Source organism: Nuphar pumila, chromosome 6 (genome assembly GCF_984573655.1).
Source record: "Nuphar pumila chromosome 6, dmNupPumi1.hap1.1, whole genome shotgun sequence".
Classification (NCBI taxonomy): domain Eukaryota; kingdom Viridiplantae; phylum Streptophyta; class Magnoliopsida; order Nymphaeales; family Nymphaeaceae; genus Nuphar; species Nuphar pumila.
Genome location: NC_143254.1, coordinates 102,541,658 through 102,563,263, shown reverse-complemented (window position 1 = coordinate 102,563,263; position 21,606 = coordinate 102,541,658). Strand labels below are relative to the sequence as shown.

Sequence of the window (21,606 nt, the reverse complement as noted above, 5' to 3'; positions counted from 1 at the left end):
TAGTTTGATACACTAAAGGGACGCAGAGAGAGAAGCCGAGAGCACAAGTGGGGGATTCTTATTGATTGAAACGTCAGGAGGGCATTATTTCAGAAAAAAAGAATAATGGTCCGGACATTGGCACATGGGCACGTGACCTTTTTTTCTCCCATTTACACTTTTCCCCCCACAAACCCACCAGCAAAATGAGGCTGTCGAACCTTTGTTTTCATCTTTTTACTCCTTATCAAGAGCTACTGGTAGAGCTTCCTTCACACTTTTAACCGAGAGCAGCTGCATGGTTGTGGGGCTTCTTCTTGTCGTTTAAGCTCTGCTGGCCCTCGCACTTGTCTGCGTCTGCTGCCGATTCTTGGTGCCAGTCGGAGCTCAAGGATTGCTGGTACAGTCGCACGGCCACGATCAGGATGAACGCTGCACAATACACCAAAACGTATCCGTCAACCACTACTGTAGCTTTATAACGTGTGCATGCAAGCATCAGCTTGCTTGTTTCTTGTCCGGCCCCGTAATTAAAGTATATATATATATATATATATATATATATATATATATATATATATATATATATATATATATATATATATATATATATATATATATCGGTACAAACCAATTTAAATTTTGTATTTTCTTTTCCAATTGATAAAGAGTGTCGCTCTTGTGTATGATTACTGACACGTTCATTTCTCTGTCTGTCTTGGAGACACGCTTGGTACCATCTCTGTGAGACACGACACCACACATGGACGCACCACTTGGTACACTATTCACATGTCCCACATCATTTGTATAATCACCATTTATAGATGTGGGTCTCTCTCTCTCTCTCTCTCTCTCTCTCTCTCTCTCTCTCTCTCTCTCTCTCTCTCTCTACACTAAACAATTAGCAAAGTTTAACGGCCCATCCATATGACCGGGCCCTAGATAAGTCCTGTTTACATTAAAATTTTTATGAGAAAAAAATAATCAGGCCATTAAATAAAGCATGCCAAATATATGTTAATTTCAATGATAACTCTCCAAAAGTGACCATTGAGAGAGAGAGAGAGAGAGTTTTCAAAAATGACAGGCGTAGTAAGTGAGTGAAACTTTTTTGTTTTTTCAATACACATGCCCAAACAAATTTAAAATTACATTACAATTGCATATACATGTGTACACGAAATATCATTTAAAAAAGGTTATAAAGAATCAATTTTTTTGGCAAAGACTACCCTCGTTCATGCTTTTTTATATTATTTACTCTACATGTTTTGGATCAAATTAGCTAAAAAAACATGATTTTTTCTCAAAATTTTGATGCAATATAATATAAGCCATTGTTCCTTAAAATTCTTGCTAAGAACTCAATAGAGCATGAGATATACCCAATCTAAGATATGTTACAGCTAATAAGCTATAGAGAATAGCTTTGCAAGTATAGATTAAACCAAAGGGGTTCGAATCTGATGAGTTATTTTTGGAATCAGTCAAGACGATTAGGATGGATGGATGGATGAACTGGGTTAGGACCTACTAATTATACATCACACGTACCAGTCCAAATTCGAGCAACAACAGATGATAAATTCCATATCACTGTAAAAATAGCGATTGCTGCAGCTTTCTTGTGGGAACAGGAATCCCAAGCATCGCGAAAACGACCAATCCAAAATCTCCCTGAAATGAAAAGGGCCAAAATAAGTATTTTGCCATTTGAGCACTCAAGAATTAAATTAGTTAAGACGATTAGAGGGTGTTGTATCAGAGGAATGTTCAGGTTACTGATTTCTGTATTTTTTCCTTTAAGTATGAAACTTTTTGAAGAAACCTGGTGAAGTAAATCAAAGTCTGATTCATGGTAAGCATAATTCATTGTTAATATATATAAGCGGAGGCCATCCAATCTTGGAGATTGGACGGCCCGGAAAATGGGTATGATCCATATCCAAACATGTGATATACTGTGTAATGATGAATATGAACATGAATGCAGCTCCCACCATCCCAGGTTCGACTCCCACCGAATGTGCACCCCTTTAACTGGTAGGCTCCGTAAGGACTTGAGTGTCAGTGATGCCACCCAAAAGTTCACCTTGCAGGGAGGCGGATCCATTAAGTGACCCGGTTTTGGGTGAGGGTTCTTCATCATAAAAAAATAAGAATGTGGCTCTTGCAAAAACTAATAAATCCAAGTGATTCTGGTTCCAACCATATCGACCATTTTCAAGAACGAGAGACAAAAAAAGTAATTTATAAAGCTGTCTATCTTATTAGCTATTTACAAAAAAACTGCTTAACATTTCAGTTATTATATTTAACAAAACTCCCTCATAACGGTTTTCCTTAACAAAACATCACAAGAAAACATCAAATCAGCTGTTCTATTAAAAAGGTCAAAATGTCAGTGTATACCTCTCAAGTAGTGGCAGACATCAGGCTGGCCCGACCCACCCCCTGGGCCGCTTAAAGTTGGACCCAACTGTTGTCAGGTCAGGTTTGGGCTGGGCCCTAAGTCCAACTAGTAAACGGGTCGGTCCAGGCCAGACTACATTGAGTTGCCACTTTGCATCTATTCAGACTCGGGCCTGTTTACTAGTCGTGCCGGGATGGGTGCAACTTTTATCGAGCTTAAGCAGCACAAGCCGGGCACCCAAAAGCTCATGTTCTTCAGGTGGGTATCTGAAATGCCTTCAAATACAGTAAGCTGTTGAATGTAATAACTCAAATGTTGGCAATTTTACCAACGAGGCTCCGTATGTTTGGTAGGAGCTGTTAGTGCACGTCACCTTGTGTTGGGACGTTGCAAGTTCAAATCCCAAAGGTATGATGCATAACTGGTGGGATCTGCCTAGCCCCAGCTTGCCTATCAAAAAAAAAAATGTTGGCAAATTTTCACAAGTGTTCACATTATATGCAGCGTTGGTGACCTGATTGACAGCCACCCATCTTAGCATTTCTTTGTGATTAGCAGCGCATGCAGCGCCGCTGCAAAAAATATGACCGTTTACAACGGGAACCTAATCTTTAGGCTTTTAGTGAGTGGTAATTTCAAGGAAAGAGGGCCGTGGTGGGTAATTTCTTTTTTTTTAAGGGTAACATAACAGTAGACATGTATCTACGACGCTACAGAGAGCATGTGAATGTGAAATGATATCCTCACCGTATCTGCTAAGCTGGACAGAGTAGGAGGCACAAACTTTGGGAATCGTAAACACCCCAAAGAAACCTGCACATGATCATATGCATCAACTTGCCCTGATTAAGTAAACAAAAAAACAAAAGGAAAAGAAAGAAAGGGGTGGGGGGCAAGAAGAAGGGACTAAATGTCTGGTGCATGGATGTCATTGAATGGAAGATGAGATCTTACCAAATCTGGCTAATGTCCACGCTGTTATGGAGCTCCCACACCTCGCTAGAAGAAACAGCAACACTGCCACCTGAAACATCCACCGACACGCTTCCACTTTTTAACGACAATGGCAGAATTCAGAAATTATTAAGATGATAAGGGTGGGGATGGAAATAGGGGAAATTTGTTTGTTTTTTGTTTTTACCTTCATGGTGGTTGCAGGATCACCAGAAAAAACGCATTTCACTCTGAACAGAATCTCATTCAAGTAAGGTAGAACGAGTCTCAATAACCAGACCGCATCTTCCTCACTCAGTGCGTTTCTGGTGTCAATCTCATCCATGTTCATGCTTCCCCTGAACAGAGCTCATCATAATTTTAAATGTGTACAGAGAAAATTGGTAAAAAAGAATCTAAACACATGTCTGTGATTGCTAACCTGCACAGAATGGACTTGTGGATGAAGACTACGGCGAGGTAGAGGAGACCAACATAGGAAATTGCAGAAACGAAGCTGCAATTAGGAGATTAAAATCAGATTAGAGAAAACACTTTAATTTCTTTCAGCCACCAGGGAGAATTAGTAAGGGAATGAGACAATGTGAGGGACCTCACCTGAAATTGAGATCTGTAGCATAAGAAGATGACAGCAGTAGAAATGTGCCGGATCCAAACACGAAAGCTGATCTTGAAATGTCTCTCCACAATACCACGTCCACTGCAGGAAAGAAGCAGCACTTTTTAGGATGAGAGGTAATTCTGATCATGTAGAAACGCAGAAATTGAAAAAAGGACAAGAGGAATTAATAGCGCAAAGGCCAAAAATCTACCTAGGGCTTGCATTCTTTGTTGGGTTTCTAGTGCGCCTTCATATGCTTCTTGACCTGAATTGCAAAGTAGATGAGAGAGAGAGAGAGAGAGAGAGAGAGAGAGAGAGAGAGAGAGAGAGAGAGAGAGAGAGAGGCCAGTTTGGTGACGCAGAAAAACCGCTTACACGAAATTGGTTTTGCAAAATCAGAAGATATTTCAGATGGGTGGGATTTGACGACGGTGGCAGTTGCTGGAATTTGGGTGTTCTTGATATCCTCAACGACCTTCGCTGTTCTGTATGCCGATAAATTGACTTCCATAACCACCAATCTTTTCTCCTCCTCCTCTGCTTCTGCTTCTGCTTCCTCTTCTCCTTCTCCTTCTTCTTCTTCATGCACATGTGTCTCATCTTCTTTCTCTTCCACGTCCCTCGTCGTTTCTTTAGATTTGCAGTCAATCTCTTCAGATCCAACCTCTTCTTTGAGAAATCTGGCGCTCAAACTCCTGGAAACCACCTTGCTCTCCCTGCACACCCCAATCTCTCTGGAGCCGTGCAAACTCCTCTCATTATGAGAACTGGATCGGAGTTTGCTGGGATGCAGAGGGCTTCTCTCTCCCCCATCAACGCTCACTGACCATAATTTCCTCTTGGTTTCAGCACTACCCAGATTAGAATTCCTCCCCAAACTACCGTGGGAAGGAGAATTACCACCTACACCACCCTTTTTGCCTTCACTGATCTCATGAACCCCATTCCTACCACCCACATTTTTCACAGTTGTCCTTCTCTTAGAAGCCTGATTCATGGTGTTCGTTCAACAGAGATCAGATAGCAACAAGCGGGGTTTAACGGCTCTGTGCCTTATGGAAAAGGAAACATGGGATTCTATGGGTAATGAATGCAAAGCATTGAGGGTTGGGGTCAAGTCAAGGAGAGGGCTCCCAAGAACCCCGCCTGTGGGCCGCCACCACCCCCTTTTCCTCTATAAGAGGGAGATGAAAAAAAAGCCATATAGGGATTTGGGAAGAGAGAGAAAGAGAGTGATTCACAAAGCGGGTCTCCACCTGGAAGTCGCACATGCATGGGAGTGCCAAAAGGGCAGATGACAGAAGAAGAGTAGAGTTGGGGTGCCTTACAAGCGTCGTCGTGACCACAATGCTTCCCTTGTTTTGTAGTGTGCTAGTTTTTTTTTTTTTAAGGCGAGCTGGCCAGATATTATTCAACGTACCACTGGTTTTGACGTGCAACGTCTCACCACAAGGCGACGTGCACTGACAACTTTTAATCAAAGAGCCAAAAGACATAATACATTTTTTTTTTTACAAAGAGTTTATACTGGAAGGGTATAAACGGACGACGACTCCGTAGCCTACTTTAGAACAAAGTCTATTACAACACTTAGAGAGAGAGAGAGTAAATAGGTATTACATCAAGTAAACAAAGTAAAAAAAAAAATAGCAATTCAAAACACACTTTCTTACTTAATTTTTTAATTATTTATTTATTTAAAAAGTAAACTTATTCATATATATATTTATTTATTAAAAAATAAATATGTTCATACATATATTCAAAAAATAAATATGCACAAATACATTTATTTATTTATTAAATATTGATCCAATTCATACATACATTTATTCAAAAAATAAACTTGCTCATACATATATTCGATCATTTATTAAAAAATAATTATCCTCATAATTATATTCATTCATTTATTAAAAAAATCTACTTATATATGTATTTATTTATTTATTCAAAAAATGAATCTGCTCATACATATATTTATTCATTTATTCAAAAAATAAACTTGTCCATACATATATTCAATCATTTATTAAAAAATGAGCATCCTCATACTTATATTCATTCATTTATTAAAAAATAAACCTGCTTATACATATATTTATTTATTTATTCAAAAAATAAATATTCTCATGCATACATTTATTCATTTATTAAAAAATAAACATGCTAATACATACATTCATTCATTTATTAAAAAATAAACCTATTCATACATATATACATTTATTTATTCAAAAAATAAACCTGCTCATGTATACATTAATTTATTTATTAAAAAGTAAACCTACTTATATATTCATTTATTCAAAAATGAACCTAGCAATCATTTATTCAAAAATGAATATACTCACTCATAGCTCCTCAGGTACACTCATTGCTCCTCGATGACTCTAGCATAATAATTAATATGCTCAACTTGATTTTATGTAATGGAATCCTTTGCAGCAAGCACGACCTTCAACACATGATTTTTGTCCTGCACAAGAGCCAACTCTATAGTTGCTCTACTTGCAGTCCTTTTGTGCTTTTGACTGACCAATCCACGTTTCTCCTCCTCCTGCTCTTCAATAACCCTCTTTCTGAAGATACTGCCTTCAAAATATTAAGATTGAGCAACTACGTCATCATCATCACTGACAAGTACCATAGAGGATAAGCCAATATTTTTGCTGATGTTGTGCCAATCTTCAAGTTCAGAGAAAAATAGGATGAGATAATATTTTGTCTTATCCTTTATTGACAACAAAACAATTTTGCTAACTGTGCCAGAGCGACCGGTTGATTGCTGAACATAACCAAATTATCGGACCACCCGGCCTGCCATTTGGTATTCAAATCCATTCATGTTTTGCAACCAAATGTCTGCCATCGCGATGGTCTTTGCTTGCACAATCACATCTTGATTATTTTTCTCCTACTCTGCGTCTTCGTAGGGTATCACTTTACCTACATAGCGTGCATTCATTCATGGTTAATCCTAGATTACATTACTTATAAACAAGTATGAAATATTATAAAAAATACTTACATTTGCCATGGTCGTTGTTCACAATAATTTTATATAACAACCTTTGTCTATGTGATGACTAGAGGCTCTTTGATGAATCTCCTATTCGTTGATTGACTTATTTCACATTGCAACACATGAAAATTTAGGAAGAATGTGACATCTTAGAGGCCTTGCAATAAATATGTGCTCCCATATCCAAACCTGTAAAGATTCATACAAGGAGTAACACATATTTATATACAGAATATTATATCAGAAATGTTACACAATACTTTAATTAAAACCAAATGAAAGAATAACTAACTCAAACAATACCAATATGCCAGTGATGTTCATTCTTTTAGTCTTCATGCTACTCAGATTTGCATAGAGCGATGAAAGTGTGGCTACTCCCTATGTGTATTGCTTGACATGATTCAAGTCTCTCATGAGTTCAACATACGAGCTATGGATCAACTTTTCATCGGTGTCGATGAATACACATATGAAAAAGAAGTAGAGCAATAATGCTCTTAGTTCCTTATCCATGATATTATCGATACCGAACTTCCCTCCAACACACGATAATTTTTCCTCCATTAATCTCCTCACCCTACTGGGGTTAAATTAACTCTCCATCCTTGATAACCTCTGTACAATCCACACATTTTCTAAGTTTTTCAGAAATTATATAGGAGTATTTCCAATATTTTTATGAAAAAATCGTCAACTGAGAATAAATCGATGAACTTTTGGATGTTAAAAAGGTATATAGCTTGAACAAACTCTTTATGGATCTGGATCTCAATAGAAGATCCATAAAGATCAACACCCATGAAACCTAATTTCAGTGGTACATTTATCAATTATGGAACGGATGGGGGGTGGTGGGGGGGGGGCACAAAATCCCTTAATTAAATATGTTAGGATCCAGTATAGATCCAAACTTGTAGAGCATTATAACAAGGACTCAGATCCATTTAAAGGACCTGATCCGGCTTCAGAATAATTCAGAGCCGAACCTCTAAAGAGATCCAAGACAATCAAAACCTTTAAGGCATGAGATTGGATCCATTGAAGATAAGATCCAATTCCCAAAACAATTTGAACCCAAATAAAGATCCATAAATGGAGAATTTGATTCAAAAAAATAGATTTCTTAAAAAGATATGAAAACCTCATTATATATATATATATATATATATATATATATATATATATATATATATATATATATATATATATATATATATATATATATATATATATATATATATATATATACAAGAGAATGCTTGTGTTTGGATCCTAGATACAATCAAGACACAAGATGAATCTCAAATGAGAGAATTAGGATTTTGGGTTCCTTCAGACCCAAACCAACAAAGAACGCTACACTTTCACTTGAAAATTGAAATTTGGATCTAATTCAATCTCGACGCAATACACTTAACCTTAAATAATGTTTGAAATTGATTTTTTAATATAAATTCAATCCACAAACACACTATATATAAAAATACACACACAACTATATATATATATATATATATATATATATATATATATATATATAGAGAGAGAGAGAGAGAGAGAGAGAGAGAGAGTTGGGTCCAAATGGATCCAACCCAACTCCGACACCATAAGACCCCCCTTCTCATATTTTTGGGGTTGGACTTGAGATTGGATCCAATCAGATCCAACCTAGGTCCAAACACACTCTCTCTCACACACACTCTTGGGTTGGGTTGGATCCAACACCCACCTCTCTCTCTCTCTCTCTCTCTCTCCCTTATTTAAACCCCCCTCCCGTGACATTATCTCTCTCCCCCTCCCTCTCTGCTCTCCCCCTTTCTTTGTGTGCCACCACCCTCCCCAGAGAGCCATCGTCGGATTGGTCGGACTTTTGTAATCGGAATTTTAAAACATATTTTTATCAAAGTATTTTGGAAAATCGCCAACCAAGTAAAAATAATTGACTTTTCATTGTCGTGGTGAGTTCAGATCGATCCACAGAGAACACAGTACACTCAATTAAATCTAAAATTTGTACTTTATTGATATTAAACTTGTTCAATTATAAGGAATAATACAACAAAATCAAATTGAACAAGTAAGAAAGGAAAACTACAAAGTGACTCAAGCCCTAGTTTCTAAGGGCATTTTCATCATTTTGATGATGAAATATGCTACCAGTTGGATAAATTGTACTTAAACTGCAGCTTTATATCACCTACAAAACACGAAAATGAAGTGAGTAATTGTAATAAAAGACAAGTAATAAAGCTAAGTCTATACGAATACTGAAATTAACTATTAAATCTAACTACGCTTAAAACAAAATTAGCAAGAACTAGGTAGACTGATTAAACTAACCTAATGCTAACAATATCTATGTACTTATACTAATATTCTGCTACTACACTTAAAAATGAAATTATAACACCTACATAAAATCAAAAATGATAATTATGCCCCCGCATAGCACTAAACCCTAATTTCTGATAGATGTTCATCAACTGAATAGTAGATGGCCCAAACATTGTTCGATTGGAGTGACTTTTGTTCTGTTGGATTTCTGACTTGATCAGAAATCCAGCACAACTTTTAGATTTTGAATATCACTCTGAGAGCTTCAGATATAAGCATCACAAATTCAGTTAGAATTCTATGACAGGTCTATCGAGAAAATCAAATGATGCAAGGGCTAAAAATGAACAAGGCACTAAACCTAAAATGCTAATTATGCTACTAACACATGCACATACTAATTAATATTCTAATTACACTGTTAAACTACAGAAAACAACAAGTAGACAAATTATTTATCCTCTCAAAAACCAATAAATCTAGCTAGATCTGAGGTTCTAGCCGGTTTTGGCATATGAGACTAAAACTAATGTGACGAAGCTATAAAACATAATGGAGATCTACTCTAACTAAACTATGCTATATGTTAGACTAAATGCTAACTAACTAACATGAGAAACATGCTGGAAAACAGAAATCTAGCAGCAATTTCTCAACCCTAATCTACAACACAAACCAAAAATCAACTTGAATGCAACTATATCAAACAATGCTAATACAAAAGCTAAACTAATTCATAAACACAATTCAGCAAGTGAACCTCAACTGATACTGAATCAACTCACAAACTAGCAGATAGACTAATAACAACCTACTGCTAAACAGAAAATACTAAGTATACCCTCTGTTGGAAATCACCCAAATCGGTTAGAAAGGATTCTAACCAATTTTTGGCAAGAGGGCAATTCAAACACTACAAAGCACTAGAAAATAGAAGAAAACAACTAATCTAAGTTACCTATGCTACTCAGCAAAATGTAAACTGACTAATTATACTAAGTATGCTAAAGAAAAAAAATAAAAAACTACAACCGCTAAACCGACCCAATCTACTATGCAAATACCAAAATCTCCTAGCACGAAACTACCTCTAAACAATACTAATATTAGAATTAGACTAACTTATAAGTGCATCTCAACAAATTAATACAGAATGAACTCATGAATTAGAAGAGAGACTATCAAACATCTACTGCTAAAACAGAAAACAAAACCGAAATTAACAAGCTATCTACTAATTGAAATCCGCCTATATCGAATAGAAGAGTTCTATTCGGTCTTCGACGTAGAGACTATCAGACAAACCAAAGGCAAATTGACTCAATCCAACAGCTAATACTGAAGTAAGCTAATCTAAACAACAACAAAAACTAAGATAGCATGTGCAACAACATCGAATTAACAATGCACACACTCACTTGACAAACACCTAAATCGGGTAGAAGCACTCCACCCGATTTTTGGCGATTGGGCGAAAATGCACATGCAATTGAAACTCTACTCAAAGCACAAAGAAACTACATGGATTTATACTGCAAATAGATGCTCAAAAATATGCAAATCAACTATCTAATGCTAAACACACCACAACCGGCTAGAAGCACTCTAGTCGGTTTTGGTGCAAGAGAGGAATGGATTCAACTAAATGCTAAAAATGGAAAGATAGCAAAAATCACAACTCTACACTTGACCTAAGGTGCTGGTTTGTGCATCAACTACTACACTAAGGTTTCAAGTAATCAGAAACAACATACATCAACAAAAAACTAGCAAGCATGCGTATTGGGTTTTAGCTAAAAGAGAGAGGGAGGAAGACATACCATGTGCGGGGCTGTCCGACAAATGGAGGGGTCGATGGTGAGCGGATTAAGCCAAGGGAGATGCATCCCAACGTCTTCAATGATGTTGCTGCAATACTATGGTGTTATTTCTTGTGGTGGTAGCACTGTTGAAGAGCACTGATCGATGGAATGTGAACTGATTCAAAATCGGGTGAAGAAGAGGACATGGGAGGTAGAGCCGGTCTTCCTTGGAGGAGCAGACTGCACTTCAGCCAAGGATGGCGTAGTTTTGAACTATGGCCCTAAGTAGCTCTGTGTATTTTCACGAGTTTATACTTAATTTTAAGTTGAATGCTTTCCTACCAGACCAACAATGGTTCTGACCCAATTTAATGGAGAATATAGGTATTGTACCTGCGATGCGATATGCAGAATAAGGTGGCATCGAGTTTCAGGGTTTTTCTAGACAGTGTTTCACCACTTCCTTTATAAAAAACAGTTTCATAGAATAGTGCTTTTCTAGGCAATGATGTTTGTAATAAACAACTCATTTTGATAAATGAAACATTTTGGTGGTCAATGAGTATTTTGCTACATACCTGTGACTTGCCTAGTAATTTCTAAAATCAACGACTCATTATCATCTATTTTCGTTATTAAAACCCTTTTCTAAATTTTGCTGCAAAGAAAAAAAAAAGAAATTCATGAATTTTTGACCGAGTAATGTTTTGAAAATCTATGGTATTACACCCTCTCCATCTATATGTCAAGCTAATTATATACATCATAGTACATAGGATGACCTAGTACATAGTTTTTCTTCTTCAATATTCCTTGTTGTGCTCCAACACTAGTAGATGATGTGGGTGTGGGACCCTCAAATACAGACTTCTAAGTTGAATATTGTGTCGAACTCTGTAAACTCGATATTAAGAAGCACAAAATCTAACCTTTGACATTTAAGTATACACAACATTAAGTAGCACAAAATTTATTCATTAATGAGCCTCAAGTCACACAATTTAACTTGTCTAACTATAGAAGCAAGAGTCTCAAGCCATTATACCAAGCAGTTAAACAACTATTAAATTGTGTCAATAAAACCCAATGTTTATGAGGGTAAACTAATACTGCTATAATGTATTGACTGTAGGCATGTTTTTTGTATGGAGAATAAAGAGAAGTATAAGAGAAAAGATGCAACAACTTAAGGAAAAGGGTTACCAGAAAACTCATAAAAAATATTGTGCTTACCAAAAAAACTCATCGTTAAGAATGTGCTCTAAAAAACTCAATAATGAAGTATCGCCAATGAATCACCAAAAAAGTGGCCGAAAATGGTTGTTGAAAAAGTCGATGTATTTTTTTGCATAAGATCAAGAAGAGAACCACAAAAAACCCTAGAATATGCAAAAATAGCCTTGGGGTACAGACAATTGCTTTTTATACCCTCGAAGAGTCACATTTATTCTATGTCAACTCGTAGAGTTTTCAACGACTTTGGTACTAGATATATGCGATTTTGCTAAGGTATTTTCGAAGTTACTACCATAAGGAGGTTAACAAAACTTGTTTTTGCACACTTCATGAAGACTACAAAAAAACATGTGTGAACATATATTTAAGTGAAGGTTAGAGAAAGAATAAAGGAGGTTCGTACGGTATCTTGCAACTTTGGTATTAAATATGCTATTTTACTTAGGTATTTGCAATTTTATGATTAGCAGAGAAGACTGAATAAATAATATAGTTTTTTGTGTGCTTTATATGGTCTGCAAAAAAAATTTGTGGACCCTCCTTTTAAGTATGAGTTTGCAATACCAGACGAGCGGAGCAATATATCGTGCGAACTTCATGAGTTTTGCATATGTGAAGGGTAAAAAAGTCCTAACAAAATTGAACATTTACATTTGTGGTCATCGAACAAATTATAGGATTTTTTAGAAAACACATCATTTTTGCCATACAATACTGTCATTTTTTGAATAAAATTTGGAGAAGAAAACTCTATCGATTCAACCCCATTTGATGGTGCCGACTATTTGTCTCGGTAGAAAAAGCAGAAGATAAATAGTCTTTGCACTTGAAAATACACGGTTGATAGAAGTTTCATCTTTGCCTATAGGTTCAATTTTGGCTCGTAAAGAGCTCATTCAAACTTGTAAAATAGGCTCTGCAAGTTGAACCTAAATGATAGGTACTCGACTCATACAAGCTTGTTACTATATATATATATATATATATATATATATATATATATATATATATATATATATATATATATATATATATATATATATATATATATATAGGCAAGATGGGGTTTGACAGAACCCTATCAGTTAATGTTGTACTCTAAAGAAAGTTACAAAGCCAAAAAAACATATTACATTTGAGGGATGATCTTTCCAAAATCTGTGTATCCCCCTTTAACTAGTTTTGCCAAAAATTCAGTGTCCATGTACACCCTATTTACATGTATTGAGTTAAAACTATACAAAGCGGACATCAAAACCTCAGGTATGCTCTTAGAACATCCCCTGCCTTCAAGCATAGCGTGGATCATGGTGACCAAATCCGGCCGACAGCTTTCAAGCGCAATGTTTGATTGACACTGAATTCTCTGAAGGATCTTGGGCCACCCTACCCATTCAAAATCCTCCATCTTAGAAAAACATCCAGCTTCGATGAAATGACCTTTGTGGTTCCTTATAGTAAATCCTATGCATCATTGATGAGAGAATAGTCCATAAATATTAACCTCTAACCACTCTGGTGCTGGTGGAGTCCATGAACTTCTTAAGCTCCTCCATCTCCAAGCAACCGAGCACTCATCTTCTCAAAACATGTGCCTTTACAACCTGCTCTATGGCTGGAAAAAATCATATTAGCCTGACCAAAGAAAAGGGACTTCCTAACCCACCAAATCTTCCATACCAGAACTTGAAGGCCAAGTACCAACTAGTTTGCTCCTTCGATTTAAATCTAACTGAATACCATGACAGTAAGGCCTCATCATTACAACCAGGAGTTATCGATTTGCATCCAAAGAGAGATACTACCCGAACCCAAATGGGCTTAATGGATTTGCAATGAAGGAATAAATGGTCTGCCGTTTCCTCTTGATTCATACAAAAAATACATCTACTTGGCATAAGAATTCCAAGTTGCTTAAGTCTGTCAAGTGTAAGGATTTTTCTTTGAACCACAAAGCTAAGGATTAAAGCTGCTCTAGGAAATAAACCTTTACACCATATCATAGGCCTATATGACGAACCATACACCACACTTCATTGAAGGAAAAAGTATTTAACCATTCCCATTGAAGGAAATAGAGAAACATCAAAGCAAATAAAAAGGTGGAAGTGAAAGAATATCACATAATCAATAGTGATGACCTTTCCACAACAAAAGCCCTATTTCTCTTGCCCTAATCTTTACCAAACAAGAAGGATATAAAAAAAAGAAGATGAAGAACACCAACAATCAAAGCTTTTCTTCTTTCTTCCTCCTTCTCTCTCATTCTCTTTCTCTCTTTCTCACAATTTTGTGGAAGCCCCACACAAAACAAGAGGAAAAAACCCTCTTCACTCTCTTTCTTTCTCTCTTTTCTTCAAAGAGCAAAACCCAAAAGGACTCCACCAAGCATACCATCCATTGTGCCCTCTTTTCTCTTTTTTCTTTCTTTTTCACTTTTAAAATTTTAGTCTCTCACTTTTTGTTATTTTGCTCATTTTCAAGCCTAAAAAAATGCAAGGTGAAGTGCATCTCTTCAGCTTCCTTGGATCGGGTCCTCCACATGGAGAGGACCCAAATCCAACACATCTCCCGCTCACCGACTATATAGAGGACTCCACCAAACCGGCGATAGAACAACATACTTCAAGCTTACCACGAGGCAACTCCTTGATCATCATATATGCACCATTATCATCTGTATGAATCTTCTCAAGCTTAAGTAGCTTTGCATCTAACACATCATGTATCCAATGATACCTCACATCAATGTGCTTCGATCTTGCATGAAAAGTAGAATTCTTGCCAAGATGAATCACACTCTGACTGTCATAATACAAAACATACTTCGCTTGAGTAAAACAAAGTTCTTGCATAAATTCTTCACCCATAGTAACTCTTTACTGGCCTCTGTCACTGCAATGAACTCTGCCTCTGTAGTCGATAGTGTCACACATTTCTAAAGTCTCAACTGCCAAGACACTACACCACATGCTGAAGTAATGAAATATCCAGATATAGACTTTCTAGAATCAACATCACCTGCCATATATGAATCTGTATAACCTACTAAAGTAGGTTTCTGCTCACCAAAACAAAGACACAAATTGCTTGTGCCTCGAAGATATCTCAAAATCTATTTCACAACATTCCAATGCTCTCTACTAAAATTTGAGAGAAACTTGCTAACAACCCCAACTGCATGAACTATATCTGGCCTCGTATATACCATTGTATACATCAAACTGCCAACTGCTGAAGCATAGGGAATCTTTTGCATATCCTCTTTCTCTTTATCTGTAGAAAGACTCTCCTTCACACTCAACTTGAATTGTACTTCAAGTGGGGTATTCATTGTCTTTGCCTTGTCCATGTTGAATCTTTGAAGTACTTTCTCAATGTACTTTTCTTGTGATAGCCATAACTTCTTTACCTTTTTATCACAAATAATCTTCATGCCCAAAATCTGACTTGTGGCTTCTCAGTCCTTTATGACAATTGATTTGCCCAACTCTTTCTTTAATTTAGCAATTCTTAAAGTGTTCTTGCCCACAATGAGCATGCCATCAATATAGAGCAACAAAATGATAAAATCATCATTTAAAAATTTCTTTACAAAAACACAATGGTCTGAAGTAGTCTTCTTGTATCCATGCTCTCCCATAAAAGACTCAAACTTCTTATACCACTGTCTGGGAGCTTGTTTCAAACCATACAAGCTATTTCTCAATCTGCAGACATAGTCTTCCTTTCCTTTCTTCTCAAACCCTTCAGGTTGCACCATGTATATCACTTCCTCAAGATCACCATGGAAAAAGGTTATCTTCACATCCATCTGCTCAACTTTCAAATCAAGACTTGCTGCCAAGTTCAAAGCAACTCTGATAGAAGACATTTTAACAATTGGCGAGAAGATCACTTCAAAGACAACATGTTTCTTCTGACTAAAACCTTTTACAACCAACCTAGCTTTATATCGTGGGTGTGATGAGTTCTCATCTCGCTTCACTCTAAAAACCCAATGATTCTTTAAAGCCCTTTTACCTTTAGGCAACTGTACAAGCTCAAAAGTATGGTTGTCATAAAGAGATTGTATCTCATCTTTCATTGTTTTAATTCACTTCTCTTTTTGCACATCTTGCATAGCTTCATCATAGCTCTCAGCTTCTCCCCCATCAGTCAACAAGACATACTCATGTGCAGAATATCTAGTGGATGGTTGTCTCTCTCTAGTAGATCTGCAAAGTGGCTCTGCAACTGAAGAGGAACATGTCTCATGCTGCTCAACATCATAATCAAACATATCTGACATGTCAACATTCTACTGTGAATCTTCAACATTCTCATGTGTATCATCTTCAACTGAATTTGGAAAAGATGACAAAGGAACAAGATCCATATCAATCAAGCTGTCACTGATTTGAGATTTTTCCTTCACCACTTTCTCAATGTCTTCAATGGTTTGGTCTTCAACAAAGACAACATCTCTACTTCTAACAAGCTTCTTCTCAATAAGATCATACAACCTGCACCCAAACTCATCCTGACCATATCTCAAGAATATACACTATTGTGTCTTTGCTTCCAACTTTGTCCTTTTATCTTTAGGAACATACACAAAAGCTTTGCACCCAAAAATATGCAAATGGTCATAGGAAACATTCTTTCTAAACCAAACTCTGTCAGGAACATAACCATCTAAACGAACATGATGAGACAATTTAATAACATGAGCCACTATGCACAATGCTTTACCCCAAAAAGGTTGTGACAACTTTGCCTCTGACAACAAACATCTAACTCTTTCAACAAGAGTTTTATTCATTCTCTCAGCTACACCATTCAACTGCGGAGTCTTAGGAGGAGTCTTTTGATGCCTTATACCATGCATCTTACAATACACATCAAATGGTCCCAAATATTCACCTCTATTGTCAGTTTGAATGCACTTCAACTTCTTCTTTGTCTGTCTCTCAATAAGAGCATGAAATTGCTTGAATGCATCAAACACTTGGTCTTTTCTTTTCAAAGCATAGACCCACAACTTTCTTGAATGATCATCAATAAAAGTCTCAAAATAAAGGTCACCTCCAAGCGAATTCTCTTTCAAAGTACCACATACATCTGAGTGAACCAATTCTAAAATTTTCTTCTTTATTGATGGAGGATGACTCTTGAAATATACTCTTCTTTGATTCCCAACCAAGCAATGAGTACATCTTTCAACTTCTCTTTCTTCACTCCAAGAAGTAGATTCTTCTTTACCAAATATTCAATGCCCTTTTCGCTCACATGACTCAACCTCTTGTACCATAATTCAACTGACTTCTCATTTTCAATCACATTCACGACATCCATTGAAATCAATGCCTGCAAAACATACAAATTGTTGCACTTCTTTCCATGAGCCATAACCAATGAGCCTCTAGTGAGCTTCCATTGTCCATCATTGAATGTACTACAAAAGCCTTCATCATCAAACTTTCCCGTTGAAATAAAATTCAAGCGAACATCTGGCACATGCCTAACATATTTAAGCATCAACATAGTTTCATTGGTGGTTTGCAAATTTACATGACCAACACTAACAACTTTATACAAACCATCATTGCCCATTCTCAACACTCCAAAGTCACCTGAAGTATAAGTAGCAAAGAACTCCATATTTGAAGTAACATGGAGAGAGGCACCATTGTCTATCACCCAACTAGTATCATGACTAGTCAAGTTTACCACATCATCATCATAGACAATAACTAATTCAGTCGAAGTAGTCGCGGTGACACGATCATCATTCTCATTATTCTTTTTTCTTGCTTTTCACAATTCTTGTTCTCGCTCTTCAACTAAAAATAAAATTTCTTAATATGCTCTTTTTTTTCGCAATGAAGACACTCCATATTCTTGTATCTTGATCTTGATTTGCTTCAACTTTTATCTCTACCCATCTCACTCTTAAATTTACTTCTCCCCCTATTCTCAGTGACAAATGCCTTTGACTGTGGAGAATAACCTTGAGATTTTCTTCTCATTTCTTCATTGAGAACATTGATTTTAATAAGCTGCATAGAAATAACAACATTAGGAGCGAAGTTTATGAGTGAGACCCTAAATGTCTCTCATGAATCCGGTAGAGTAGCAAGCATCCAAATTCCTACAACTTCATCTTGAAATTTAATATCCATGCCAGACAACTGATTAATAAACCCTTGAAACTCAGTCAAGTGGCCGGCTATAGAGCTTTCTTCTTTATGCTTGAGTTGCATCATCCATCTAAGCAAATATAATTTGTTGTTGTCAGTTTTCGAAGCATATAAATTTTTAAGCTTAGTCCACAATGTCCGTGCATGATTCTCATGTTGAATATGATTGTAGACATTCTCATCAACGAATTGTCAAATAAAACCACGCATTTGCTCATGCTCAAATTCTCATTCTTTATCACTTTTAGATTTGGATTTTTGAATAGCAAACACCGGAAGATGCATAGCCTTCACAAACAAAAGATCTTTCATCTGGTTCTTCCATAAATTATACTTTGTATCATTCAAACTAATCATCTGACTTGTGCTTATATTCATTCTTCAACTTCAGGCTCTGATACCACTGATGTTGAGAAAAGAAGCGTAAACCAAATGCAACCAGTTTTCAAACAGAGGCGATGACAACAAAGTACCTAGAAGAAGAACACTTCTATGCCATGCACATAACACATAATAACTCCTTCTATCCGAGCTCCAAAATAAAACCCTTATCATCCAAGGGATACCACAAAATATATATACTTTGATTCACAAAAGCAAGGGATAATAAAGAAAATAAAGAACATAATAAGAGAGAGGCACACACCAATTTTAACATGAAAAACTATATCAAAATGAGAGGTAAAAACTATGGGGTTGAGAGCAACCCAACAACGACTCCACTATGTGATATAAAGAATGGCTACAAATGGGCATACACAATGCCTACCCACAATAAGCCCACAAATCACCACAATAGGGAAACATCAAAGCAAATAAATAGCTGAAAGTGGAAGAATATCACTTAATCAATAGTGATGACCTTCCCACGACAAAGGCCCTTTTTCTCTTGCCCTAATCTTTACCAAACAAGAAGGATATAAAAAAAAGAAGATGAAGAACACCAACAATCAAAGCTTTTCTTCTTTCTTCCTCCTTCTCTCTCACTCTCTTTCTCACAATCTTGTGGAATCCCCGCACAAAACAAGTGGAAGAAACCCTCTTCCCTCTCTTTCTTTCTCTCTTTTCTTCAAAGAGCTAAACCCAAAAGGACTCCACCAAGCATACCATTCATCGTGCCCTATTTTCTCTTTTTTCTTTCTTTTTCACTTTTTTAATTTTAGTCCCTCACTTCTTGTTATTTTGCTCTTTTTCAAGCCTAAAAAAAATGCAAGGTGAAGTGCATCTCTTCACCTTCCTTGGATCGGGTCCTCCACATGGAGGGGACCCAAATCCAACACATCTCCCCCTCACCGACTATGTAGAGAACTTCACCAAACCGGTGATAGAACAACATACTTCAAGCTTACCACGTATGAGGCAACTCCTTGGTCATTATATATGAATCTTCTCAAGCTCAAGTAGCTTTGCATCTAACACATCATGTATCCAATGATACCTCACATCAATGTGCTTCGACCTTGCATGAAAAGTAGAATTCTTGCCAAGATGAATCACACTCTAACTGTCACAATACAAAATATATTTCTCTTGAGTAAAACCAAGTTCTTGCATAAATTTTTTCATCCACAATAACTCTTTACTGGCCTCTGTCACTGCAATGAAGTTTGCCTCTGTAGTCGATAGTGCCATACATTTCTGAAGTCTCAACTGCCAAGACACTGCTGAAGTAATCAAATATTCAGATATAGACTTTCTAGAATCAACTTCACCTGCCATATCTGAATTTGTATAACCTACTACAATAGGGGTTTCTGAACATAGATAATCATTTTCCTCTGCCGAAACACTTAGGACAGAAATGATAGGTAAGCAATCCAACAAAATCACAATACATAAAAACAGGCTTCTTTGGCTACGAAGAGTGTAATGAACGAGTGTTGTTATACATAAAAACAAAATCCACAAGCTTGCGAGCTTGAGACGAAAGCATTGTAACCAAATTTTTTATGTGCTAAATTCATTTTTTGACCGTCCTTTTTTCCTTTTGCTGTTATTCGTTGAACATTTTTTTTATGTATCAGTGCGCTCCTCTCACGCAATACTGCCAGAGGACTTCTTGATGCCGTTGATCTCAAGGTGAATGGCTTCCAAAACCTGTACGAATGAGATGACGACCATCACTTGGATGGGTGCCACTCTTTCTTCCGATGTCATTCATGTTTTGGATGGACGGCAACAGAATGGTTTAAAATGAACAGCCCACGATGAGCCTATTCACTGTTTTGATGGGTGTCATTCATTTTTAAGATGAACGACATCCAAGGCGCCTGCCTTTGACGTGATCCTCTCTTTTGTTTTACTGTGTTTTGTGCTCTTGTGGCTTGTATTTGCGTTATGTATCTTGCACCATGGTGCTATCATCTAGTATTTAGAGGTTGAATCGCGCTTACAAACTGTTTGTTAAATTTTCAAAGACGTTTATAAAAATGGGAAAATGCTCAATGTATTGTTGTTCCCTTCACCTTGAATTTCTCACTCAATGGAGAGGTATATCAATGGTCTGGATTTGGATTGGGTATCCAACTCAATCTACATTGTTGAGTTGGATTTGATAGAGGAAGGTGCGTCTGATTAACAATCAGTTTCGGACTTGGTATAAGTCAGAACTTTAATCCTAGCTAGTCTAAACCCATTATGAGTACGATGTCCAAATTAAGAGTACATTGATAACTGTTATCTGCTAGTCAAATCCAAATCCTCTATAGCCCCTTTTTTCATCCAAATCAAAATCCAACATGGAATCCCGATTAGGTTGGATTTAGTAAAGCCTACATTTGAACCAAATCCGACCCAGTTTTTTGGGTGTGGTGATGAATAGGGATGGCAGTGGGGGCGGGACAAGGCGAGGGACAAGGTCTCCACCCCCGCCCTGCCTCAAGATTAGAACCTTCATCTGCGCCTTCATCCTCGCACGGGGATGGATTTTAACCTCCACCCCCACCTTCATCCCCGTTTTATGTCCTCCATCCCTATTCAAACGGGTATGAGGCAGGGCGGGGCTATTGCGGGGAAAAGTGGCAGGGATGGGATGAGGCGGGGACCGTGGCAGGGAGGGGACGGGGGTGGGGCGG

At 37.0% G+C, this 21,606-nt stretch overlaps 1 protein-coding gene across 1 annotated transcript; it reads right to left on the bottom strand.

Annotated features, from left to right (window-relative positions):
* Window positions 1-259: 259 nt before the first annotated feature.
* Window positions 260-4,947, bottom strand: LOC149835458 (reticulon-like protein B21). Its single transcript, XM_090009588.1, has 9 exons — window positions 4,538-4,947; window positions 4,326-4,435; window positions 3,947-4,049; window positions 3,771-3,845; window positions 3,537-3,687; window positions 3,350-3,419; window positions 3,143-3,208; window positions 1,537-1,659; window positions 260-411 (listed from the first exon to the last, which is right to left on the bottom strand). Exons 1-9 carry the CDS (start codon window positions 4,945-4,947, stop codon window positions 260-262), a joined length of 1,260 nt encoding a protein of 419 aa, XP_089865714.1.
* Window positions 4,948-21,606: the final 16,659 nt, after the last annotated feature.